The sequence below is a fragment of the Amphibalanus amphitrite genome, unplaced genomic scaffold (assembly GCF_019059575.1).
Source record: "Amphibalanus amphitrite isolate SeventyFive unplaced genomic scaffold, NRLGWU_Aamphi_draft 000049F_arrow, whole genome shotgun sequence".
Classification (NCBI taxonomy): Eukaryota; Metazoa; Arthropoda; class Thecostraca; order Balanomorpha; family Balanidae; genus Amphibalanus; species Amphibalanus amphitrite.
Genome location: NW_024881545.1, coordinates 164,953 through 191,395, shown reverse-complemented (window position 1 = coordinate 191,395; position 26,443 = coordinate 164,953). Strand labels below are relative to the sequence as shown.

Sequence of the window (26,443 nt, the reverse complement as noted above, 5' to 3'; positions counted from 1 at the left end):
ACAACAATGGGCTGTGTTAACCCTATTTTCTTTCCCCGTTCACTAGCGATATGAGCCGGCTATGAGACCCCTCCCCACCCCGTCCCGTGTCCCGTTCTCACCAGGGTTGGGCGGGTGTCCCGTGCTCCACGGTTCTCTCCACGTCTGCTCCCCAATGTTGAAGATGCCCTTGTCCTCCTTCGCGTGATCGTCGACGCCCCAGAGCTTCTTGGCCGTCGGCGCAATCTGAGGACAGACGGGGTCGAGGTCAGGTCACAGGTCGTGACACATGTGCTGACAAATTACAGGGAGGTCAACATTTGTTCGGCATTCCCACGTCAGAAGACGATACACAACACAGGATCAGGTGCGACATACGCTTCCGACATTTCTCCACTCGGAACACTTTTGAACACCAGTCTAAGAGCACACCTCAGCAGTCAGCACCCATTTTCGACCCGACCCTGTCAGGTGCCAGCCCAGCGATGCCGCCGCGAGTGCGCCCCATCGCGTCGGTCACCTGTGTAGGTGGCAGCACCTGTCCGGGGACGTCTGAGCACGGCGCAGTATCAGACACAGCTAGAGCGAGACAAATTCGATCGGTGTCGTGACGTCATCAGGATACCGGAGATCCAAGCAAAGCAGCTAGTTTGTCACGTAATTAGTCATTCCCATTTCCCGGATGTCGAATTACCCAGCCGGATGGACGTAGAACGAACAGTTGTTTTTTAACAGAAGCAACGTGCAAAGAACGAACGCTAGAAGTTTGGTTCTTTGGACTTTGGATGCCTATATGTCCGGTAAAAAAAAAACGTGAAATTTGACGTGTTCCATGTAGCAACGAGTTCCATTGTAAGGAAAAAACAGCATAAATCGTGAAACAACCAGTGCACACTGTACAATGAACATTCATGCGTGCAGTGTGCACGCACATCCATAATAGCCGGACAGCATTAGCCACCAGCAAGCTCATAGACTGGCTAATGGCTATATCATGTAGGTATGAGCAGCATGTCCCAGAATTATCTATCAATATCCCACCAGCCCCACCCCATCTATTCTCAATCTGAATCGTCATTATGCCTTGAGTCTATGGCATAAGCTATCTCATAATCCCATCGAGATGGACATCTCGGCTGTTATATATAGCAGTCGTAATGGGTGGAAAACAGACCAGGCGACAGCGTCATACCCCCAATATAGCTGCGGAGGCGCTGGGCAGATCCATCATATTCCCAACGCTGGCACTGATGGGCAGGCGGAGGCGATGTTCGCTCCCCAGGCAGCGAAGACACGGTTCAATAGAAAGAGGATGCGCCGCCCTTCGCAGCCCAGGTCATCGAAAGGAGCCCTGGCACCAAACATCCGTCTACATTCGTTAATTGACGTAACTGCCACGAAGCAAAACAGGCCACTTAGCACCACAACTCGGTTTGTCTGTCTATCTGTCTGTCTGTCAATCTGTCTGTCTATCTGTCCGATCTGTCTGTTTGTCCATCCAGCCTGTCTGCCTGACCTTCCAGGACCAGCCCGTCTCCAACCCCGCGTCCCCGTGCCCGCAAGGCCAAACAAGGAGCGGAGCGCGCCCCGCCCAGTCGCCATTTCGGAGTGGGGTGACGGTCGTCGGACTGCCCGTCGCCAGGGTTCTCATCTGTCGACAACGATGACGAGTTCACTTTGGATGGGAGAGGCGCCATGGTGAGTAGGGTGTGTCACTAGAAACAGATCAAGCGCTTCCGCTGATTTTCCTTGTCCCTGTGTCTATGGAAACCCATTGGTGCAGTTCTTTTTCCCGTGCATCGAAAATTCGATCGGCGCCGGCTGAAAGAAGTTCGGGATTTATCGTGGCGCCCGGCGTTGCAGTCTCCATGTTTGGCGTAATGCGTTTGATGACACTAACACCAGCCGCGCGCGTCTTCGCCTGTTAGCGTCGACAGACGCTGTCAATACGGATGTAAGCAATGCAAACGAGGCAGTATCCTCTATTTAGACAACGGTTACACAGAAAAGATGCATCTTTGCCATTCAATAGCAAACTGAATTCAACTCAATTAGCATTTGCCTACCTTGCATGGTTCAGGGGACCGATTTTCTTGCAGGCCTCCTTTGCAGAGATGTTGCCCGTCCGCACGGCTCTGATGAGCTGATACAGCAGGAGCTTGTCGCTGCTGAGGTCGGCGATGATGTTGTCCGGCAGATCCAGCTCTGGGCCGCTCACCGGTCGGAACTTCACGGGAGAAAGACGGTGCACGGAGCCGCCGGCTGCCTTGCCCAACGGCCCCGTGAATGATCCGGGACCCGGGTCCACTGGTTTTGCCGTCCAAGTTCTGGAACACTTCCCTGAGTACAAGCTCATTCGAGTGCAGCTGGCAAACAAACCAATGGACCGTATGCCTTGAGCTCAGCGTCGCTGTGTTGTTGGTCCCGCGCGGCCACGGTACTTTGTCTCATCCGGCATCTTTCTCTCCATAGGGCTGTTAAGTGATGACGTCACGGTTCCAACAGCTGACTGCGCTAATGTTGTAGAGATAGGCCAAACGATTCATAACTAAAATGCAAGAATTTGGGGACGTTTACCGATGTTATGTCATGTTTCAATAATGGAAATGGTATTAAGTTGTCATTTTGGTCGACTTAAATGCATTTATATTCATTGATTTGCACAAAAAACATGATTTTTTTGCACGGCTGCTAAATTAAAAAAACTTGTGCGATTTTGGCGCAGGTAAGACATTGCGCCATTACGTTTATAACACGGGCACCAATGGGCAAATGTACTAGCTGTGAATAGGTAGTGAATTGGAGTGGGTTATTAATTAGATATACCTACTGTGTTTCTCAGACCTCAGGTCAGCTATCACAAGACGCACGCTTGTTTTAAGCTTTGAACATCGAGATGGTGAATTGCTGTGTCCCAGGCTGTACGAACCGGTCAGGGGACAAAAACAAATATGCGTTCTACAGGTTTCCCAGCAACAAACTGATCCGTCAACGCTACATTGGTGCGATAAGGTTAGTAAGAATTTTGAGAATCAGCATATTTTACATGTCAAGCTTTCATAAATCCCATCATAAATCTTTTCCATAAATCGTGCAAGGGAAATATGGCATCTTACCTTTTAATAAAAACATCAAATTATTGTTAACTATTTCTATAAAAGCTATAGAGTATATAATATCAGATAATGATAAATATTTATTTTTGGCATCATTACGGAATGATTCACAAGGTTAACTCAGAGCCTTGATCGTCAATCACTTGTGCATGGTGCGTAGGTACTCCATAAATAGCAGTAACAGTAGTCATAGCACAAATATATTTACCAAGTCTGTTGTATGTTTTGGATATGAACATTGAAACATTTACATTTTGTAACATTCAAATTGAAAATTATTAATAAACTGGCAAGCTTCATTTCAGAAACAATCGCATGAACCTGTTTTTGTGGATATTTTCTACTTGAAGGGCTTGTAACTTGCGTCATCCTAATCATGCATGCCTAATCTAAATCATCATGTAATCCCTTTTTTCTGTTGCAGGAGGGAGAACTTCACCCCTACCGAACACACAAGGATCTGTTCGTGGCACTTCCCTAATGGCAAAAAAGCAGGTCCAGTGAGGTTTCCATGGAATGAAGGGAAGCGGATCAACTTGCCTGATGATACCAGACCCCATCACTCTTCTCCTGGAAACAGAAGACAAGATGCAGCTGTGGAAATGGAAGATGCTGTCCTTGGACCACCTGTGCATAGTGAGGCCATGTTGTCTGCCGAGAACGAGCTTCTCAAACAGCATATCAAACGACTTGAAACTGCAGCAGCTTATCAGCAGCAGAGGTTCTGCTACAACCAGATTAGCCATAGCGAACAGCTAGTAACTTACTATACTAGTTTGAGCAGAGCAATGTTTGAAACTCTAGTCACATATGTGAGCATGTGTGATTTTACATACCACACCTTCAAGGTCACAACGATGACATTAGAGGACCAAATTCTCCTGGTGTTGATGAAACTGCGACACAACTTTGGGCACACAGATCTAAGCGTGAGATTTAACAAGAGTGTAGCCACCGTTACAAATGTCTTCAGGACATTTGTGTCCATCTTCGCTGAGGCTCTGTTCAAGCCTATTTTTGGGAAGGGTATGCCTAGTAGAGAAAAGAATTCTCAATCTATGCCAGCATCGTTCAGGAAGTTCAGGCACTGCAGGACGACACTTGATTGCACAGAAATTAGGATTCAGCGACCTGATAGCTGTGAGGGCCGCTCAAGCACCTACAGTGCTTACAAAGCTGCCAACACCTTCAAGGTCATGGTTGGGGTGGCACCCAATGGCACTGTGAACTTTGTCAGTGACGTTTACGGCGGCAATGCCTCTGACAAGCACATCGTGGAGACTAGCGGCCTGTTGGAGCAGCTAACCACAGGCGACCTCATCCTGGCTGACAAAGGTTTTCCTATCAAGGACATTGTACCTGATGGCGTCACCGTCAACACACCTGCGTATCTATTTCAGCCTCAGTTCACCAAGCAAGAGGTGATGCACAACAGGGAAGTTGCCGAAGCCCGCGTGCACGTTGAGCGCGCGATTCAGCGGCTGAAGTATTACACCATTTTAGATGGCATACCCCACCAGTATAGGAATATGATAGACAATATAGTTCGTGTCTGTGCCTTCCTCACCACCGCCCAGAGCCCTATCATAAGCCACGAGAAACTTAGCAACATGTCCTCTTAAGCCGGGTAGCAAACTGCGCGTTATTAGTGGTATCACCCTGTTAGATGCAACGTTTGCGTAGTTATCAATTGAAGTAAGTCAATAGCATTGTCTGTGTTTTTCTCACCAACGCCCGGAGTACTATCGCGGGAAACTGTGCATTTTGTCCTAAACTGGTTTGCGAACTGTTTGATATGTCTTCACTGTCTGATGAAACACTTCTTGAGTTATAGCTGTCATGGAAGTATGATAATCTGGAAATTGTTTCAGCTGTGCGCTGTGGTACGCGACATTTACTTGTCAATAAAACTGTCCACAAACATGTATGTTTATTATTTGCATTATTTACACACAGTTTGACGTTTGAAAGTGAAACACGACAACCAGCCTGGCGCGCACCTGTACACATTACATCACAGTGGCAAATCTCATATCGCCCAGCAGGCATGAGCCCTGCGGGTTAAGCGGACCCGATGATGCTCGGCACCATGTGGACCCTATAGAACTGTTTTAGGAGTTCTAGGTTTACAGTCCATGAATCGCTTCTGGCGATGGTAACGATGTGTAATAGGGTGTGTCATCAGTAACAGAACCAAATGCCGTAAAGAAATTCCTTGGCACTGAGACCTGCAAACACACGGCATAGCAACCGTTTTTGCAAAAAATTAAAATTCGTGCGGCGCCAGCCGTTCAAAGTTTTGGCGCCCGGCGTTGCAGTCTCCAATGCTGAGCGTCACCCAGCACTGCGAGTAACACCAAGTATTGCAGCAGGTGATAATGCAAAATAACTACCGCTGAAAATGATGCTTTTGAGCGCTTCTAAGGCTGATTGTTGCAAAAAGCATGTCATTAGAGTGTCCAATTACTGTTTTTTATTGTGCTCAATGAATTAAATCGAGCATTGCTACTGAAACTAAAGAAAAAAACTGCCCGATTTTGAGAAGCGGGCGGGGTGGAACTGGAGGCGGAGACGGGAAGTGACTCAGATTCGTCTTCTGAAAACACCGACTCCGTGGCATCCTCTGGGCGGTGCTTCTTCTTCTTCTTCTTCTTCTTCAGCATGTCATCTCGTGTGACCCGTCCCGTCTCCACCAGGAAGTCCCGGATGAGTCCAGCCTCGGTGGAAAGGATCTCCCTCAGCGTCGGCAAAGGGCCCCACGGGCGGGTCCGTGGCCCCTGGTAGGCGGGGTAGTCGACCAACAGGTGTTTGGCCGAGTCCGGTTCGTCGCAACGGACTTTCTCGTCAGACTCGGCCGGACCAAGTCGGAATCGGGTGTCTCCGGTGAGTGGGGAGCAGCTCACGCGGAGCTGTGCCACTGTGATCGACGCTCGGCGGTCCAGTTCTCTCTCCGTGGCCCAGAGCGCCACATCGTCCGCATTCGCAGATGTGTACCTCCAGTTCCCGAGCCGCAGTTATAGCCGGTCATACGAGCCTGCAGGGTTAGCGTCCGATGGCTGCGTTGGTCCTTCAGGAAGACAGCCTCCTGCTGAGTGACTCAGTGGGCGATGAGACTTGTGCACCTGCTCTGAGAGTTGCATTTGCATTTGGCGATATCCAGGAGTTGTTGAATTATGCAGTGGCGGCGCTTTGTTCCTTCCTGTGTCTCTGGTGTTTTGTTCAGAAGTCTGTAGGGCTGTCTGTGGGGCTTATAGCAGTCCCTTTTGATCACTTTCGTCGTGTGTTTTACATAGATCGCGAACAGGGATTCCTTCATTAGTTCAGAGTTGCCTTGTCCTTTTTTCGCCACGGCCCTAAATGCACTATTTGTTGGATTTCTTCTTTGATGAGCACTCAGCCACCTGACATAACTGAAGGCCTCTGCTTTAGTCAGCAGTCGCTGTTGGGACAAAAGTGCCGGCTGTCCTATCACGAAATGTTTTGTACGCGGCCGTGTCACTTTCGGCAGGGCCCTATGCTATCCGGATCATAATTCACGAGGCGAAAAAAAACGTAGCTGATTAGGAAATGCCCATACGACAATTATAGCACGACACAGGGAACCAGCAAAGCGCCGCCACTGCATAATTCAACAACTCCTGGATATCGCCAAATGCAAATGCAACTCTCAGAGCAGGTGCAAAAGTCTTATCGCCCACAGTCACTCAGGAGGAGGCTGTCTTCCTGAAGGACCAGCGCAGCCATCGGACGCTAACCCTGCAGGCTCGTATGACCGGCTATAACTGCGGCTCGGGAACTGGAGGTACACATCTGCGAATGCGGACGATGTGGCGCTCTGGGCCACGGAGAGAGAACTGGACCGCCGAGCGTCGATCACAGTGGCACAGCTCCGCGTGAGCTGCTCCCCACTCACCGGAGACACCCGATTCCGACTTGGTCCGGCCGAGTCTGACGAGAAAGTCCGTTGCGACGAACCGGACTCGGCCAAACACCTGTTGGTCGACTACCCCGCCTACCAGGGGCCACGGACCCGCCCGTGGGGCCCTTTGCCGACGCTGAGGGAGATCCTTTCCACCGAGGCTGGACTCATCCGGGACTTCCTGGTGGAGACGGGCCAGGTCACACGAGATGACATGCTGAAGAAGAAGAAGAAGAAGAAGAAGAAGAAGCACCGCCCAGAGGATGCCACGGAGTCGGTGTTTTCAGAAGATGAATCTGAGTCACTTGCCGTCTCCGCCTCCACCCCGCCCGCTTCTCAAAATCGGGCAGCTTCTTCGTTAGTTTCAGAAGCCATGCTCGATTTAATTCATTGAGCACAATAAAAAGAATAATTGGACACTCTAAGGACATGCTTTTTTGCAATAATCAGCCTTAGAAGCGCTCAAAAGCATCATTCTCAGCGGTAGTTATTTTGCATTATTACCTCCTACAATACTTGGTGTTACTCGCAGTGCTGGATGACGCTCAGCATTGGAGACTGCAACGCCGGGCGCCAAAACTTTGAACGGCTGGCGCCGCACGAATTTTAATTTTGGTGGACTCGGATATGGATGAAAATTCATTATTGATCAATGTGCCAAGGGAAAACCTTACGGCGTTTGATTCTGCGAGAATCACCCCCTCGATGACACACCCTAATGTGTAAGTCACGAGTCGTCCAGACAACAAAGTCACACTTGGTGAAGCCACTTAACCACATCTGGCCCTGTACCTGGTGGAAGTAATCGTGATCTTCTTTAAGATTCAGGTTTTCGTCCAAGAAAAACTTTCCATCTGCTTGCACGGCTTCCTGGATCGTTCGACACCTGTGTGTCCACGGACACTTCACCTCTAGGAGTGTATCCCCCACTACACCATCTGGAGAGGCCCCAAGCATACCATCTTCAGAGAGAAAAATCCCATTCTCTTCCACCTTTTTTCCAGTGCGATTTTCATACGCTCGCTTTGCAGCTGCTTCGTGGGTTCGTCCCCATTTTACAGCTGCACTGCCGGATGGGTCATAGCCACCAAGGAGCCTTTTGAATAGTGACTTTGGGTATCTTCCTCTGGCAATTGCCTTCAAGACGAGGCCGAAGTTGCTCGATGTCAGCCTTCCCTTTCTAGCAACAAACCACTTGGGGTTTTTGACCTGACCACTGGTCACCCTCTGCACCTCTGCAATCTCTTCCTTTGAAAGAGACAGCATTGCTAAAAGGAAGTGGGACTTGTCAGCTGATGCATGAAACTCAGCACTAGTTAGGATGCTGTCGATGTTTGGTACCTTCTCTTCTGGGGAAGGCTGAGACTCTGGAGCCAACAGCCATGCCAGCCCACATGGCTGCTCCCTCACCTGGTCATACAGCCATGCCAGTTGGTCCTCTTTGACAGAGCTCACCAGCAAAGAACTGTCTTCCTGGGGGAACATCTCCTTTGCTTTCAACATTGTCGCGTTGCTGGATCCTCGGTTCCATTGACACTGCCGATCAGTCTGCGACCAGTTCTTCTGTGCATACAGAAGGATGGCAGCCATGTGGGAGCACCGATGCTGACCATTTGGGCATGTGCAGCTTCCATCCACTGGCTTCTTGTTCTCGACAGTGACCTGAAACACAGAATAACAACAATTTACACCTTTGCAGCAGGTAATCAGCAAGCCTTATTCAGATTTTTATTAAATACCTGCATGATATTTTTCTAACACATTAGTTCAAACCATATTCAATTAATATCAAAGTGGACGTTTCACTCAAGTGAAATGTTTATCATGAAAATAAGTTCACAAAATGAGCACAATTGATTGCAGCTGTTTATATTCATAGAACCTTCCAAATATGCATTATAATCATAGTTGATATTACAAAACATAAATGTTTTGGACAATGACTTGATGTTAGATTTTAGCAAAAAGGGATTGCTTTTTAAAAGTATATGCTGTATATCTGGGGATGCTTTAATAAAAGTAAACAAAAATAACTGAAATTTGAAAGCAAATTTCTTTGAGTGATCTTGAATGAAGTGAGACTGAAGATTAGATACATCGCCTAAACCAAATTGCCATTTCCATTTCAACTTATAAACCCTCCTATCCATTTAATTCCACTAAATGTCCATGGTTGCACAGGATGCCACACAAGTCTGCCGCACACTTGCTACGTAGATCAATTGATCTATCATTTTACTATACACTTAAATTTAAAACCAAGCTAACATCAACTACACTCCGGGCTGGAGGAGGTCAGGTCCTCCACAAACAATACCAAGTGGCCTCGGTACTGGTAGGGCAGACATAGCACGAGCTGCCATGTGAGATATCATAGGTTGAAGGTGGTAGGTTCAAGGTTGTAGGTTGTAGGAAGTAGATTGTAGGTCAGGTTACGTATCTTTGGTTAGGTGTTTTGATTTGGTTAGCAAAATGCATTCTGGGGCATATGGCAGCTCGTGCTACGTCTGCTACCGTGGCATCTCATTTTTCCTATTCAGCTTTTGCTAAGGTAAAATAATGCAAGATGCCTGTCACATGGGGATAATATAAAGAACTATGGAGTACCTATGTAGACTCGAATGAAAATATATAATGAAATGTTTCTTTTATTTGGTCATGTTCACTCAATACTTTTGCCACATTCACCTCATTCTCAATTGCAATTGCAATTTTGTTCCCACATTCATGCCACGATTTCATGAAGGCAGATTTCATAAAGTACTTGAAATGCCTATCACAAGCATGAAGAAATACTCACTTGAACATCATAGGTCCTTTTCTTCATGCTGGCCTCAACAGAAGCCACAATGTATTTGCCATCCTGCAGGGCAATGGATCGGATTTTGCCACCATCCAATGCTCTTTCACCCTTCTCAATCACACTGGACATAGTTTGAAAAAAATCACCTATGGCTGCAACACTAACGAAGGCCATGATAGCTCACACCATGCCCAAACACGTCAAACACAGCCTGCAGCCCAGAAACGTGCAAATGTCCGTAACGTACTATTGTTTTCACGTGGTTTTCACCAAATGTCACATATGCGCCACAAATGCTAACACCATTGTGAATTTAGTAGCCTCACATTTCTTTGGGCTTTTTCAGCCAAATTTCGATGAAACTTGAAGCAAATCAATTTCAGAAATGTTATTCATCCATCTAAGTTTCCAAAGAAATTCCAAATCAGGGTCGGACAATTTTTGAATCGCCACAATACACCTTTCTAGATAATCCCCTATCTCTACAGCATTAGCGCAGTCAGCTGTTGGAACCGTGACGTCACACTTAACAGCCCTATACTTTTTCGGGTCGATCAGCAATTCTGTTTTGCCGCTCGCTACGCGACCGACATCCATCTGAAAACCATTGATGACGGCCGCTACAGCACGGTTGGATAAAGCATACCTGTCAGTCAGCTGCCAGTGCAGTGTTTGTCATATCATCATCGTTTGAGTCTTTGATGCATTTCTTCATCGCAAATTCACTTGTGACGTCTTCATTACTGTCGTTGGTGTCGGTCGTTGCCGACGAGTCTACCTGGCCTGTCTCGTCGATATTGACGCCGTTGGAATAGGTACGGAGGTGGGAAGGACGAGCTTGACCCACGTCGCCCCTCCCCTCGTTCCGCTCGCGTCTCATTCTAAGGCTCGCAGTCTTACGTCGTTTCCTCGTCTCCTCGTAGTCCACACCACCCAGTCGCATCTTCCAAACTCCTCTCTGGTCTCGAAGGAATGCTATTTCCGCTGGCGGTACCCGGTTTGAAAGTGGACAGGTACAGCTGCGCAGTTCTTTACAGCGGCAGCGGGCGATGTAAAAAAGCTTACGAAACAGACTCGCTTCAGAAACACTTTGTTTCGTTTGTCCCTCCCACATTCTTTCGGACACCTTGTTCGATTGGCGAAATCTTTCGTAGACTTGCTTTACCTTCCGAGCCACATTGTGCATTTGTATCGTTGGTATGCCCTCACTCGACCACATTGCAGCCACCGCTTCCGCTGCTTCACGTAAACATGCAGTGACTGTCCGCTCACTTTTTCTATCCTCTGCCAAGAGTCTCACATAGTTCACTACATCTCTGTTGGTAGGCAGCTGATTTATCCGCAGCACACTGGGAGACCCGATAACAAAATGTTTCGCCTTGCTTCACCACGGCATCACCGCGGCACGTATAGTCTGATTCGATTGCACCACACGCACTTCTGCTCACGCCGCAGCTGAAACCAGACTTACTCACGTTCTTTGCAAGCTCGTGTGTCTCGGGGAGACAGCACATGACTCAAAAGCCGACACATTGTGTTGCCGACGGAGAAAGATACCCGAGACCCCGCTCACGTTGCCCTCTGTCCATCCGTGCTCTCATTCTCCCTGCCCCACTCGTGATAGTCTTGCCAAGGCTGCAACGTGATCCTATTACGTACAGTAGCGGCGGAACACCTTCAATTAAGGGGGGGGGGGGCACTGCCGACTTTTGGTCCCATTCTTTCCATGCAACGCCCATAGGGCTAATGTTAAAATACCAAAATCAGAGGGGGCACGGTGCCCCGGTGCCCTCCCCGTTCCGCCGCCTATGTCCTATTATATGGATCATCTGTGGGTCCTGAATGGCCTCAACTCATTAAGATAACAGTATGTTTCGTCCGACGTCCATTTAAACATGAAATAGCAATCGAATTTTAACCGTCAAACGGTGTTGGCCGCTACAGGCCGATGGCGAGTCATATGGCTGGTGTTAGCGCTACGGTACGCATTGTGTTCAGTATGGAGACTTCAACGCCGGGCGCCACGGGAAATGTCGAAATTGAATGGGCTCGCGCCGCCTGAATTTTCGGTGCAGCGAAAAAAGAACAGTGCCAATGGGCTTCAATGAACCCAGGGACAAGGAATATCCGCGGAAGCGCTTGATCTGAGACAAAAATATTTGATATGACACACCCTAATGGTGAGTCACCTGTCTCGGCCACCGCCGCGAGGGCGGCTCACGGGGTGGGCTGCGGCGTGGCGGTGGCATGTAGGTACGGGTCAGAGGGGTTGGTGTCAGGGTGAAAAGTAGCGACGGCGAATGAACAGATGTGTCTATGCATTATCGAGCAGAGAAACAAACTAGCAGAATACGCATGACACGTCTGACATATATGACGCATTCCTGAAGCATCCACGTGGTGACAAAGCAGCCACGCGTGCGGTGTTTCCAAGTCGTGCACGTTCATCGCCATCGCCATCGTTAAACATTTGCTGTTCAACTGGACAGAAAAGGACGGTCGGCGTATGCTGTGCGTCTGTCAGGCACTGACTGAGTCTCGGTCAGATCAGATCAGATCAGCTCAGCTCAGGTCAGGTCAGGGTCAGGAGTGAGGAGAATGCCAAAAGCTGTCACGTGTGCTGTTCAGTACCAGCCACAGCTCGGATATCGGACACCAGCTTCTTAGAAAACTAATTAATGAATTCAGTTCATAAGCCGACGGGGCTGAGCATCGAACCCAGAAGCTTTACAACTTCACATAGCATGCATCATAAATTGTACAACTTCCCATTCCTAGAAAAGTAGCATCAGCGCGAAAAAACGGCTCACTCAGACACAACGGAAAATCCATTCATATCTTTTGTATTTTTTATTCCTGGCTTCAGCTGCGAGCGGATGATTTCTCTGTTGGTGATCATGGCAAATAAATTAACACATTATTAAAAGTGTTTTGTTCGTAATAAATAATTATGGACATGGAGACCAACACTGTTGCCATTTCAGTCTCGAAATACTGAAAAAGTTGCTCTGGAAGTAGCCGGGAAGTTGCTAGGGCTAACAGCAACTTTGTGTCACTGCGGAGTGCTGAGGCCCCTCCCTCGCCTTCCACCCATGCATTATGTCCGGGAGCGTCACCTCGTGACCTTGACCGCCTGACCCACTGACCGCCGCCACCGGGACCGGGGGGGGGGGGGGGGCGTCACCCCGGCCAGTCCAGCGGACAGGGTCAGTGTCGACGGGCGCCCCTAACCTCCCCTTCCCCCAGCCGAGTGCAGGGTCAGACCCGTATTGTCCGAACCGGCGCGTGGGAAACATTTCAGTAGGTCGTGAGGTGAATGCTCATCGCGATAACCTCAGACAATGATTATCAGCGTAGATAACATAGGTCAAGAGAAACGGGATCAGTATATTGCACTACTTATGCAATACATTATTCCACGTCCGTGATCAAAATAACAGCCCTTAAAGGTAGTGTGCCAGCTTTCTTGGACCGTATGGAGTTAATGGCCCAGATAAGGAGAACCGGATTTTTAGAACTTATCCATGCCTTCAAAACTCATGGAAACGTCTTAAATTCTTCAAATTTTGAGTACCCCAGTGCGAAATTCGCCCCGACGGGTTGTCGGTCGTACCCCAACCACATTTCACACCACTATGAACAATAAATGCACACACTGAAATCGCTATTACCGATATGCTCATCCAATCAAGTTTCGATAAACCCGTTCATCATCATCGCCTGCGGTTTCGAACACGCCTGTTAGGTGGCTTCTGATGCTCGTCGAGGTCGGAATTTCCAAATACGCGTGGTGCGTCGGGCCGCGCGCTCTGACTTCGGCCAAGAAAAATGCGTCAGCTGATCATTGTCATTTCTGCCACTTGCGTGTGGTGAAATGGGGTCATAACTTATAAGACGGCTTTTTCATATCAATTATTTTACATAAAATCATATTTCAAACCATAAATAATGTTCGACAGCCAAATAAAAGAAACAATACCAATACGGGCTTACAGTTTAAGGCTCGACATTGTGTTGTCTACGATTAGACAGCTGATAACTCATTCCCGTACGTCGTATGGTCGTAACACTATAATGACCTTTGCTTATTGTCACAAGTGCGCCGCATTCGCGATTGTTGCCCGACGCCTGTTTGCAGGTGAGCCCACTACAGTTGTTATACATATCTAAAAACCGAAAAACTTTTAGGCGAAAAAGGCACTATTCCAGGCCCATTTTTGATTTTTTTTTTGCGATATTAGGTAAAAACAGAAGCTTCTTATCCTAGGAAAAATAAAATGGGAAATCTTTCAAAGGTGGCACACTACCTTTAAGAAATAAGATCGTTATGATAGTAATTAATATTTATATAATAATCAGTTATGTGATCTCTGTGAGGTAATGCATTTACTACCATTATCATCACGAAGGTACGGATATAGCCCATATCAATAAACCACCCAAGCTTTCTTTTCTACTTCACACGGTGATTCAGCTTTCACCAGCCAAAGCTTTCACCAGCCAACAAGTAAGTGTTGGTCTTTATAAACGGGCAATGTCACCAACTGTTGTTTCCTACCAGGGTGTCAAAGTCAACCACCTCAACACCAGGGCTGGGTCAAGGCGCCTGCTCACACCCCGGTCACACCCGATCGAGGCTGGCTCTCGGGCTGGTCGGGGCCGGCCGGTTTTTTGGCAGCTGGGTGACCCAGGTCAGGGTGGGAGCCCACGGACGGCGGGCTTTGTCTCCACAATCGGTCGGTATCGATCAGCAAGGCCAATCGGTGATAGAGGGTAGGGGATGTTTTTCTTTGCGACGTGCGCTGGTGACAAAGCAGTGGTGACTGGTGACACAAGACTGATACTAGTGGATACAGACTACAGCTCCTGCTCATATTTTTCTTCACGGTGAGGTCGGCTCCATGACTTGCTGTTTTGGAGGCAGCGGGAAATTTACATGCTCATAATCGGATAATCGTTGGACAAAACTCTGTGCTTTTCGCATCCGTAAACAAACTTGCCACTACACTGATTCCTCCTTCAGCGCTGCAGTCAGCTACCTTTTTAATTTTGCCCTCATGAGTATGCTAGCGACAGTCAGCAGAGTTTGGTGGACTGCCTTGATCTGGGTCAAGTATTCCAGCCGAATCGGTTCGTGGTCCGTCTGACCCGTGATCAAGTCCTCTGTCCAGTCGAGATCTGGCATGTCCTCTTGAGACAGGTGTCTCAGACGATCGTGATTTAGTTTCACGCCAGCCGCAGCTGCCACCAGCCCGCCACATTTCGGTGAATCCTCTCCTCCAGACACTGTTTATACCACAGGGCAGGAGTGCCTCCCGGTACACCTCACGACAGTGGTCAGCTTTGAGCACGATACGTCGGCCGGTGTCGTCACATGAGGGGCTAAAACCGTGTCCCAGCACCAGGTGACAAGTGCTGTCAGTTCCTAAAGAGGCCCCTCTAATCCCAGCTAACAGTGAGGCGACACTGGTCCTCCGTCTTATGTCGGGGTTTCGTGCAGCAGAGATGGCTTCACTGGTGTTATCTGAATTCCAACGCGTACAATGACTGCTGATTTAAATAAGGAGATCACGACTTCAACTGGTTGAAATCCATTTCAGATTTCAGTTCAACTTTGTTCCTAATGTGTCTGGTTACGGTTAGTGCAGAAGCTGGTTCCCCAACTTCCGATTTCGATTTCGTTCAGCTGTGTCAGCAGAGGTGGGGAGGCGATCCGTAGAGGTGAATGCGATCAGCACCGTGCAGCGAACAGAGCGCAGCGGGCGGCGAAAAGTCCGCTGCAGCCTCAGCGGACGCCGCAACCACCGTGCCCTACCCACCCGCCCGTAAAGGTCATGAGAACGGCAGCCGGCGGATCATCCCGGGGCCTCACGTGATCCCGCTAACCGGGACCAGGCTCCTCCACGGAGCCCCGTGCCGGCGTTTCAGACGACCAGGCGCACCTGCCGGCTCGCTTCAACTCTGGTCGATTTGTCGTCGACCTGTTGCTATTGTGGCGTGAATCACGCCGCTCGCCGCCCGGCAGGGCTCCGCTAATTAACAGCCGCATCACACGGCCCTTTAAACCGCCTCCGAGCAGCTGCCGGAGGGCGGCGGGCGCAGTTCCGGCGCACCGGCCACCTGACTCCATCCCAGTCCCAGCCCGCCGCCTGCCTCACGCCGGAAACGCCTGCCGGTCCGGCGAGCCCACATAACAGCAGCAGGCGGCGGTCGGTCGGTCGGCAGCTCGGCCAGACACCGCCGGCGGCGCGGCCGGCCCGCGCGGTATGCCGGCCAGCCGCCCGCCCATGGCCCGCTGGGGTCGATACACGGTACACCGGCCGCAGCCGGCGCGCCGGGGGAGGTCGCTTCATGGACTCGTCCGCCCGGCAGGCCGGCCGTGGACTCGCCACTGCCGGCCGACCGTGAACCTGAGCGCCGACGCGCCGATTCAGGGTCATGGCGACGGGACCGCCGGCGGCCGGCGCGGCGCGGCCAGGCGCGACAGCCGGACGGAAACATCGCCGGTCGGGCGCCACGCCGGACGGACAGGAGGGGAGGGTGGCTTTGGGGAGCCGCCAGACACAATACATCCCGCCCGAGTCCGAACGCGGCCGGTGCGGCGCGCGGCTACCTCCGGCGCAGGGAAAGCCACGCCACTCGCCTTCTGTTGACCTTGATCACCTGAGGAGCGGCCGGTGCGCTGCCGAGGAGGTGGGAGGGGCTGGCGGCCTGCCAGGTGGGCGGATGTTGTGAACTCCGGCGACCGGCCTGGAGCACGAAGGACTTGATAACCGGTGGACCAGGCTCGCTGCAGGTCAGGAGAGCAGGGGTGGGTGACTCTGGGTCGGTGCACGTGGCCGAGTGCTCGGTGGGGTGGGGGAGGGGGAGGGAGGGGTCGGCGGCACCGGTCACCCCAGTCTGAGTCAGCTCTGTGGCGGGCCACTGGAGCCGCTGCAGACGGAGCGACAGCAGACCTCCGGCCGACCGGACGCGGCTGCGGCACTGAGTCACCCGCCCACGGCGGCCGCCCGGCCCTGCCCTACAGCAACGGTCAAGCTGTCTCGCCTACCGCAACGGTCAGCCAGCCCTGCCCTACCCTACAGCAACGGCCACTCTGCCCTACCCTGCGCAGACAGTAAGGCCATCCGATCCTGTCCTGCCGCAACGACCACCTTGCCCAGGCAAAACGTACCGCGAATGCCAACTTACACTGCCCTACCGCAAAGACCACCCTGCCCCACCACACTGTAAGATATGGCTACCCGGCCCTGCATAGTCCTACCCTACCGCAAGGCACAGTACAGCCACCACACCCCGCCTTATTGCACCTCCCTCATCTTTCTCTTTCCCATTCCCTGATCCTTCGCAGTACTCGTTCGTAAGTTCGTTGACCGACGCGCCCGTGGAGGCTACAAAGCCTCACTAGCCGGCTTCTGTTCACGATCCGTCCCCAGCAGGCGCCCTAATCCTGCTCCGAGTCGCCGCGCCGCTGCCACAGGCTGCGACGGTGGCTCAGTAGGGTACAAGTAGGGTATAGACGCCAGCCGCCAGACAATCGTCGACGTCTCATGACACCGATGTGCTCGATTGTCGCCAATGCCATCGTTGTCACCATCGTTGTCACCGCCGTCACCGCCGCCACCTACGACGCCAACACCACCAGCCATGTCAGCCATCGCTGCCGCCGCCGGAAACGCCGATGTCTCCCCCAAGCGGCACCGAGTCCGAGTTGGTTGGTCCCCGACTGTCTGGGTCTGTCGACTGTCGGCCCTGAAATTGTCCGTCCCTGCAGCCCCGCAGGCCGCGACTCTGCGGGACGACTGCTCACTGCTCAGAGCTCAGCGCTGTCCTGGAGATGGGGCGCACCGTGTCGCAAAGTTCAGTCTCAAACGCGATGTAGCTCCACGTTGAGTAGATTGCTTACAATCTGTTTACATCTGCTTGGATAGCAGCTCCACCCATTTCGATTGAGGTGGAAAGTGGTGAAAAGGTGATTGGGAAACGTTGACGGCGGGTGTGTTGGAAGTTCAGTGGCGCGAAGGTATAAATGGGCGTGGCGTGGCACTGAAAATTGATTGGGGGGGATTACAGGTAATTCACAAGCTACGCAAATGGAAATATAAAATAGTATATTAAATAAAATATTAAATGATGAGAAACCCGTACTGTTAAGAACATTCAACATAAAAAGCGGTTCACGGGAATAGTTCCCGATCGTGAGTGACATCAAGCGTTGACATTTAGCTGTATGCATTTAAACAATGACTCATAGGTAGAAGCCGTGCCACATTTTACGGCAAGTGGACAGCGGGACTCATGACTTATCCAATGTGCAACTGTTTCTTCCAACGCAACGAACGTGCAACCCGATCTTACATAACGGCAAGGCACGTAACGACCCCTTTTCCTGGTGCGAATGAGGTCACAACATTACATACGAGCCGGCGTTTTATCTCTCAGCACTGGTCAAATGTTCAAATCATGTAACTGGGCGAGCCGGTCAGCAGGAGTCAAACCTCCACCACCGAAGGCATTCTCCACCGAGCTGGTAATCCGGTAATCACAGTCGCCATCAGGGCAGGAGCATTACCAACCTCTCACGGAGGAGCGCTCGCCGCCGGGTCCGGACAGGAGCGTGTGCACGTGTGCACGTGTACACGGTGCCAAAAAACAGGCCGGCACGCCCGGGCTCGCCGTTAACCCGCTAATTCTGCTCAAAGCCGTGGGCTGTGCTGGCACGAAGCCGCTTACGCATGCGTTCCGTTGTGGACTGCGCTGTGGTGTGAAAAGGCTGTGTAAGTGTGTATTATGCTAAGTGGCAAAAATCCGCATGAACAACTACGTGTATGACAGGAGCAATCAAACTGACAACTCAAATCATCAAGTGATAAAAATGATAATTCATTCAAGAGATAAGTGTAAGAAAAAAAAAACAATCTCAAAAGGCCAGCAAGCAGCAACCAGCATCCCTATGACCTGCAAATCTTAGTCCCAGCTTGCATGTAAATCTAACCATGACTGGTTAATAGTTATATTCGTCATAAATGCTTCATGTTCGGGGGCACTACATCACCACCAACGAAATTTTGGTTTTATCAATCAAAGATTCAAAATCCGTCTCGGTCCACCTTGGTGCCTCAGCGCAGAAACATTTGCTGCGTCTCTCTGGGTCCTGACTCCTGAGGTCGGCCATGATAGCAGCAGAGAAGGGCAGCATCTGCTCCGCTGTCCGACAGCCGCATCGATACGGCGTCCACCACAAAACACATCTCCGGGCCGCCGAACAAAAACCGGCGGTTCACAGGAACAGCCGAGCTGTCTGCGGCCGGCCATCTCACTACACGATGAGCTCGCCGGCCAGCGCAGTCGCCTGTCGCCAGGATACCGACGTCATGCAGCTCCCAGTCACAGAACAAGGCCTGGCAGCACGGAGCTTGCATGCCGCTCGTGCCAGACATGTCACGCTCACGTTCCGAGACGTCCGATTGTATGCGATGGCACCGGTTGTTCGACCACACCCCGATCGGTGCTGCAACCAACCGGTAACAATGGATGGACCCCGTGACCGAGCCCGACAGCCAGTGCTGGAGACAGAGGGGAGCGGCACGCTACCGACGGCCGAGGGTGCGGCTTTGACTTGCTTTGCTGTATTGGTCCGTTACAAATGGTGCGTCATAGGTCGAGCTCCCGGAGCATAATTCCATTACGTCGCTTATTCGTAACGTCTGGTTGCCTGTTTCTGTCCGTCTGTCTGTCTGTCTGTCTGTCTGTCTGTCTGTCTGTCTGCCTCACGAGCACGACATCTCTCCCCCCCCCTCTCTCTCTCTCTCTCTCTCTCTCTCTCTCTCTCTCTCTCTCTCTCTCTCTCTCTCTCCTCTGTCACTCTGCCGGTCGTCGGCAGAGCGGCCGACCGGAAAACGGCCCGGTCGGCGCAGCTCCTGGCACGAAGCCAGCACGGGCTGCTGCGTCACACCGACCGCGTGGTGCAACACGACGCTGTAGCCGCTCTCCAGCGTACCCAGAACCCCACCACTCCGGACATACGACGGCAGGAGAGCCGCGGTAGAGCAAAGCTCTGCGCGGTGGTAGAGACGCATCGAAGGCATAGGTCGATGGAGCTGATCGACCAGCGTGGAATGGTCTCTGAAGTTAGTGCGTCCTCTCCGCTTCCAATTATAATCAGTAGTCGATACAGCGTAAAATCGGGGCGAACTCGCCAGACTACGGGTAGGGAGCTGATCGAAAATAATCAGTTTAGAATGAATCAAAAGCGTACAAATTAGGTTAATGTGACAAGTCGCAAGCTACTCCGATTCAAGAGACCTGTACGAGAGCATTCATCTAGAGGTCATGGCCAGTGGCCACCCAAGAAGGTCATACAAAGTGGACCGAACACTTCAGGACCGGGCCTCTAACACTGACCCTTCACGGGGATAAACAACAACGAAACAGATCGCCACAGCTAAGCAAACGTCTAGAAACAAACGACTAGAGACTAAACAAACAGCTCAACAGACGGCGACGAACAAACAGCTCGAGCCTGTGCACATCAGACGAAGCATTGCCACGACACAAACCACGACTCGACGACCAGCGACGTGCTGTTTCCTGTCAATCTGACGTAATTCTGCTCTAGCCTCCATAGGGCTTCGATCACTACCTACGTTATGTGATGCTAAGAAGCAATCAGTAGGAACCTTAAAGAACGCACAAACTACCCACTGAAGTAAGTGTAAAGTCTCTCTTGAAATCAGACATGTGCTTGGATCCGGAAAAATGGATCTGAGATCCGATCCCATGGATCCCGATCCGAGATCCATTCAGATCATAGATCCAACCCCTCAATTTTGTCGAGAGATCTACTGGGATCATAGATCTGACCCTTCAATTTTGTCGCTAGATCCACTCGGATCATAGATCTGGCTCCCCAATTTTGTCGTGAGATCCATTGGGATCATAGCTCATAGGTGCTCAAAATGTTAACAACTTTCTTTCATAAGAAGTTATGAATACCAAAGTATGGCTAGAAACAAACAATCTTATACAAAGGCCATATTAGTAAAGGCATCCAGTTACATTATACAGAATACAAAATAAAGGAGGCTCATGACGGTCACAACTTGAGAGAATTGAGTGACATGAAGATTGTTCACAGTTCACATAGGTACCAACAGAAAAGTTTGCATTAACAATTAACATAGAGGTAAGTCAAAGTAATGACTAATGAACAATACATAACTAGGTACCTAGTCTACCACATCACAATTCATGTTAGAATCTACATAATGATATTGATAAGACAATCTTGCATTAGACAACCATGAGGCTTTCCAGTTTCCAGCTACCACAATTGATTGATAAACAATAAAAGATGATACTGACACATGTGGCTTGGTTAGGTAAATGTATTTCAATCTATTGAAAGAAATATTTGATAAAATAAACTGAGATATAAACAAAAGTATAAAAATGTTCAGCAGCCTGCTGAAGCTATATGGGAAGCAGCGAAATATCAATTGTAATGGCCTTGGATATTTACCGTAAAATGATTATTCAGTATCTAAATAGAACTCGTGACGTCATTTCAAATAACAAATGAGCTAGGCGTTCTACCTTCGAGTATAATGAAAATAAATAAAAAATCAAACTGGAAATTCAAAAGTCTTGAGTATTTTTAAAGAATGTTCATTTTATCTGCCTCACATAATTTTACGATACGATAGTTTGTGAATATCATCTTTGAAGCGTTGAATTTAATGACGTAAACGTAAGCTAAAATGGTTTTACAGTGCCCTGAGCGGTGTGCGCCTTGCATCTTTATTTTATTCACTTTTCAAAAGAATAACAATATCTTACGTCATTAGTTTAAAGGGCCTATCACGGGGAATCTTTTGGAATCATTACGGTTTCGGTCAAATCAAGATTTTTCATTGGTCAAACGATAATGACGTAACAAAACCACATTACCAAAACGTGAGCTGTGAATTTCGTTTGTCTTTTTTTGGGAGGCTCTCTCATAACAAAAGCACAGCAAGGCACCACACGTGGCACGATGTGCCAAAAGTAGGTAATCTGAAGAACTTGATGCCATTTTTGAACTTGTAATTTATTAGGAAAGTATTAGAGGTTGGTTGCTATTCTTACTAAATCGAAATTGTGTTGCACATACTAATAGCTCATACGAACATTCTGGATTGGGATTTCATACCTGGCAGAAGTGGATTGCTGGATTATTTTTAACAAAACTGACCTATTTGGCCTCCAGGTTTGATTTCCTTACATCTGTCCATAGGCGGCAGAACAGGGGGGGGGGGGGTGGCACCAGGGTACAGTGCCCCCCATAGATTTTGGCATTTTAACATTAGCCCTACTGGCGTTGCATGGAAAGAATGGGACCAAAATGAAAATCTGCAGTGCCCTGCTGCCACTGCATCTGTCTGTACTGTTTGTTCATTGAATTTAAGTGGCTGTAGCTTGTTGATAAGATTGTCATCAGTGCTGTCATGAAAAAGTTACAATTGGTCACAAAAAGTAGCAATATGCATGTTCTTGGTTTATTTTAAATGTAGTACAAATGTTGTTTATTTAAATTCAAATTTAATGATGATACCTAATGATTACAAGTGGTCTTAACCAATAACCATGTCCACAAGTGATAATTCTCAATTGTATTGCACTGTAAGGTGTACAATTATGTAGGATAAGGGTTTCATTGGCTACATGTTGTCATGAGATCCATACAGATCATAGGACCTCCACAAATTTTTGCCCGCTGGATCCACAGAGATCATAGATCCGACCCCTAAATTTTGTCGAGAGATCCATTCGGATCATAGATCCAACCCCTGAATTTTGTCGAGAGATCCACTCGGATCATAGATCCAACCCCTCTATTTTGTCGAGAGATCCACTGAGATTATAGATCCAGCTCTCGGATCCAAGCACATGTCTGCTTGAAATTATCGTCTATCGATACACAAGGGAAGAAAGCACCGGTGAATCAACTTCTAAAATCGGTTCGGCTCACTCTCCCTCTGCCCTCCCTGCACGACACCAGCATCCATCCCCCAGGTCTGTTTCGACGACTCAAATCTAGCAGCGCTACCACCACCGGGCTTGATGACACCGCCGCACCTTGTATCGGTACTTCCAAGAGACTCTGTACACTAAGCTCCCAGGCGTGTGCCACTTGCACGGGGTGCCAGGCCACAGCCTTCTGGACGGCAGGCGGCGGCAGCGGCGGAGGGGCCGCGCGTGCAGGCCAGTCAAGGTCAGTCCGCCGGGGGCACCCGGAGACAGCGAGGCCGGACGACTGACAGGCTGACGTCACTGGGAACGGTGACGTTACCGTGGACCATGTCATGTAGCAGCCGAAATTCGCAGGATGGAGGTGTTTGAACCGGCAGCATGGTACAGAGAGTGAAGGCATGGCTTACGAAGGGTACAGCCAGGATCTAAAGGCAGTGGATGCATACTAGGGAAGGTCTGCAGGAGCTACAAGGACTAAGGAGTCAAACTAGCCGGAGAAGAAGACCGACGATCTATGTCTCACGATCGCCGAAAGACAGGCTCCGGGTCACCAGACGTCCTTAACCGGGTATCTCACCGGCCCATGCGTGTTGGTGCCGATCCCCAAGTTCCCACAGCTCTATTTAGAGCCCCCACACTCCCTGCTGGATGTTCCGCTGCCTTCGTGGCGTCCTCGAGAGGCCGACCTTCTCACCCCGCCCCCTTACGGCCACTCCCCCAACGATCGGGACCGAGCCGACCTTCGTCACCCGTACACCGATGATTGTGATGTGACGGATGTGACACAAGTGTGACGGCTGTGATGTGACGAGTTTGACGGCTAGGCCGTCACTGGTGTTACGTGTAATTTTGATTAGATTCCTGATCAGGACCATCATGTAAGATAATTAGATAAAACGTATGACAAGAGGTTATGCACTTCGGCGGTTTTAGCATTCGCGCACTATACAAATCGCCTATAACTAGGATGTCTAGTATAAAGGCGCCCTGTTCCACAAGTGTGGCGCAGTTCGGCGAACAAAGCTAGCAGGAATCGAGCGTCGTAACGACGTCGCCGCCGCCGCCGCCACAGCCGCGACGTCTCTGTCCAGCGGCCGACCAGACAATCAATACCGGGTCTGGTGATGGGCCCGACGGGACAAAGGACACGCGCCGACTGCCCCGGCTCGTCAAACACCGGTTAGCGGCGGTCAGGCAACAGGCGACGACACCTGCGGCGGACACAGGGCAACACCTGCACGACTTCCTCCGCATGATTTCCGGAGAACCGGGACACGGGGAAGCTACCAAGAAGCATCCGGTTTTGCTAGCAATAACATCCTCCTGCGGCTCAGCTGCGTCCAGCAGAAGAGCTGTGAGAATCGCTCTCTGCGCGCTACTGAGCTACATGGATGAGCTGGACTGTCCAGCCGGCGGCACTTCAGAACACTTGCCGCGAATTCGGCACAAAGTTTGCAACTCCGGAAGTCGATTGTGGTAAGTTAGATACAGCTGTAGGCGTTTGGGTGGGTCGGTCACCCGCCGCGCTTGTCCGCACCATGCACGGGCGCCTGCGACGGCCGTCGGCGGTCCGCGATTCGGTGAGGTCGAACTTCCCCCGTCGCGGCTGGCTCCGGTTTTACGATCAGCCACTCCGTGAAGTTCGAGGTTAACTCGCTGACCCCTGCTCGCTGCTCGGTCGGATCAGAGCGCGATTTCCAATCGTCTGGGAGGCCGAAGTACCGCAATACATCCTGATTCCGGGTGCCGGGGAACTTCCAAGTTTGCGGCACAGCACATGAAGGACATCCTTCAAATCCATTCCCTGTTAACCCATTTACGCCCTTCGTTGCGTTTTCGCAACGCAAGCAAGCGTCGACGTGATCGAAGCTTGAGAAGTGTGTAAAAGAGACTAACCGATGAGACAAGTTTCAGCGTGTGTAGCATGGTTGTGCGCATGATACTACGCAGTTACAAGTCTGTGCGGCCGGTAAGTTACTGCCTAGAGCTCCCAGAGGGAAGTCGAAGGTTTTGTGAGTGATGACGTCACGAAAACCAAGATAAGTAGGCTAAGTGCTTAATAATATCGTAATGAAAATTGCGTAAACATATTCTGCAGAGTCCCTACAATAGCGTAGATATGCATTTTGTTAAGAAATAATGCTACAAAAAGGGTTTGTGACTATTTTCAAATATGACTACGGTCGCGTTGCGGGAACGCAACGAAGGGCACATCGGAAAGACAGCGGTGTTGCGAAAACGCAACGATGGGCACATTGGCAGGGTAGCGGAAGTATGAATATCAACAGTAGACTTCACTCGTGATACGCTGTGGGTTCTCTCTTTCTCTCCCCCATCTTCCTCCCTCTCCTCCTCGTTCCCCAACTCTCTCCCCCCCCCTCTCTCTCTCTCTTTCTCTCTCTCTCTTTCTTTCTCTCTCTCATTTTGTAGCCATGAGGCTGTAGCGGCGGAACATCTTCAATTAAGGGGGGAGCACTGCTGACTTTTGGTCTCATTCTTTCCATTTCCATTTCCATGCAACGCCTATCGGGATAGTGTTAAAATGGCAAAATCAAGGGGGGCACGGTGCCCCGGTGCCCCCTCCCCCCGCTCCGCCGCCTATGCCATGAGGGACGTATATAGGTATGTTTAGTGCAAGGTGCGTTCGCACGTAAAATGTTGCGACACATTTCATATTTGCTGGCTCAAACAGCCACAAACACTCCTTTCTTTTTCTCTCGCAGATTTTCGGCCTCGGGCTGTTCGTTCACTAAGCAATGTGTTCCCATGCATCTGAAAATCGCATGGTAGGAAAAGGACCCATGCATCAAACGGTCGGCGATGCTAACGGAGCTGAGAGATAATTAGGTCCTTTGGAAATTGGATCTACTATGTACATTGTGCATAAATAATGAATAACGGAGCCCAGCCAGTGGGCAGCCGCCACCCATGACCCACCCCCTTCCGCCCTCCCAAGCACTCACTGCACCCGGCTACAGGCGCGCTCCTATGTGAGCTGCCCGATTGCGATATACGTTGCCGGTCCAGCCCGGAACAGGGGGATGAGGCGTGGAGGAGGATTCAACTATCCTGAAGATGGAAAGGACGGATTGACGTCGAATCACCATTCTGTCCTGGCATTGTCTCGAGAAAGAGGTTACACGTGAAGGTCGCTGAGAGTGGGGCCATGAAAATTTTGGATTAGGTGTAAACATGATAAACTGGGAGTCGATTTGTTGTGATGCGCTACGCCTTACGCGGGTAATTTGTTAGAGCCGGATCGGTCTTTTTTTCTTTTTGCTGAGAGTGGGTACGACTACCCTGCAATGGAATTTAACTTTACTCCTAGGAGGGTGGTTAAAAATGATTGCGGATATACGCGCATACGAGAGGCACTGGTTTACTCCCAATCCTCCGTTTAATTGTATTCAGTGTGCACTGTGCAGGGTCTGATAGGTGGAGGTAATGGATCTGTCTAGCTTCCAAAAAGAAAGCATCACCCTGGATACGTGTCGACCACAACTTTAAATGAACAGCAATGGACAACGTAAATGGTTGATAATGACCGTGTTGCCATCTCCCCGTTCGCGAATCATGAAGTTATGCTTCCTCACTGAGGCTCTTAGGCGGGTTATA

At 50.1% G+C, this 26,443-nt stretch overlaps 2 protein-coding genes across 5 annotated transcripts in view; both read right to left on the bottom strand.

The window, feature by feature from the left end:
- LOC122377682 (pumilio homolog 2-like) overlaps positions 1-26,443 on the bottom strand; it is a 98,280-nt gene that overhangs the window by 49,256 nt on the left and 22,581 nt on the right. For all 3 annotated transcript variants that reach the window (XM_043358003.1, XM_043358004.1, XM_043358005.1), the window contains one exon: positions 102-225. In XM_043358003.1, coding sequence (XP_043213938.1) covers positions 102-225 — 124 coding nt within the window. The remainder of the gene's footprint in view (positions 1-101; positions 226-26,443) is intronic.
- On the bottom strand, positions 5,011-10,071 carry LOC122377684. 2 transcript variants are annotated; one of them, XM_043358006.1, is made up of 3 exons: positions 9,815-10,071; positions 7,735-8,676; positions 5,011-5,258 (listed from the first exon to the last, which is right to left on the bottom strand). In XM_043358006.1, the coding sequence occupies exons 1-3, from the start codon at positions 9,989-9,991 to the stop codon at positions 5,157-5,159; spliced, it is 1,221 nt and encodes a 406-aa protein (XP_043213941.1). In that variant the 5' UTR covers positions 9,992-10,071; the 3' UTR covers positions 5,011-5,156. The 2 variants fall into 2 exon arrangements, with proteins under 2 accessions (XP_043213941.1, XP_043213942.1); XM_043358007.1 differs by lacking the exon at positions 9,815-10,071 and adding an exon at positions 9,703-9,794.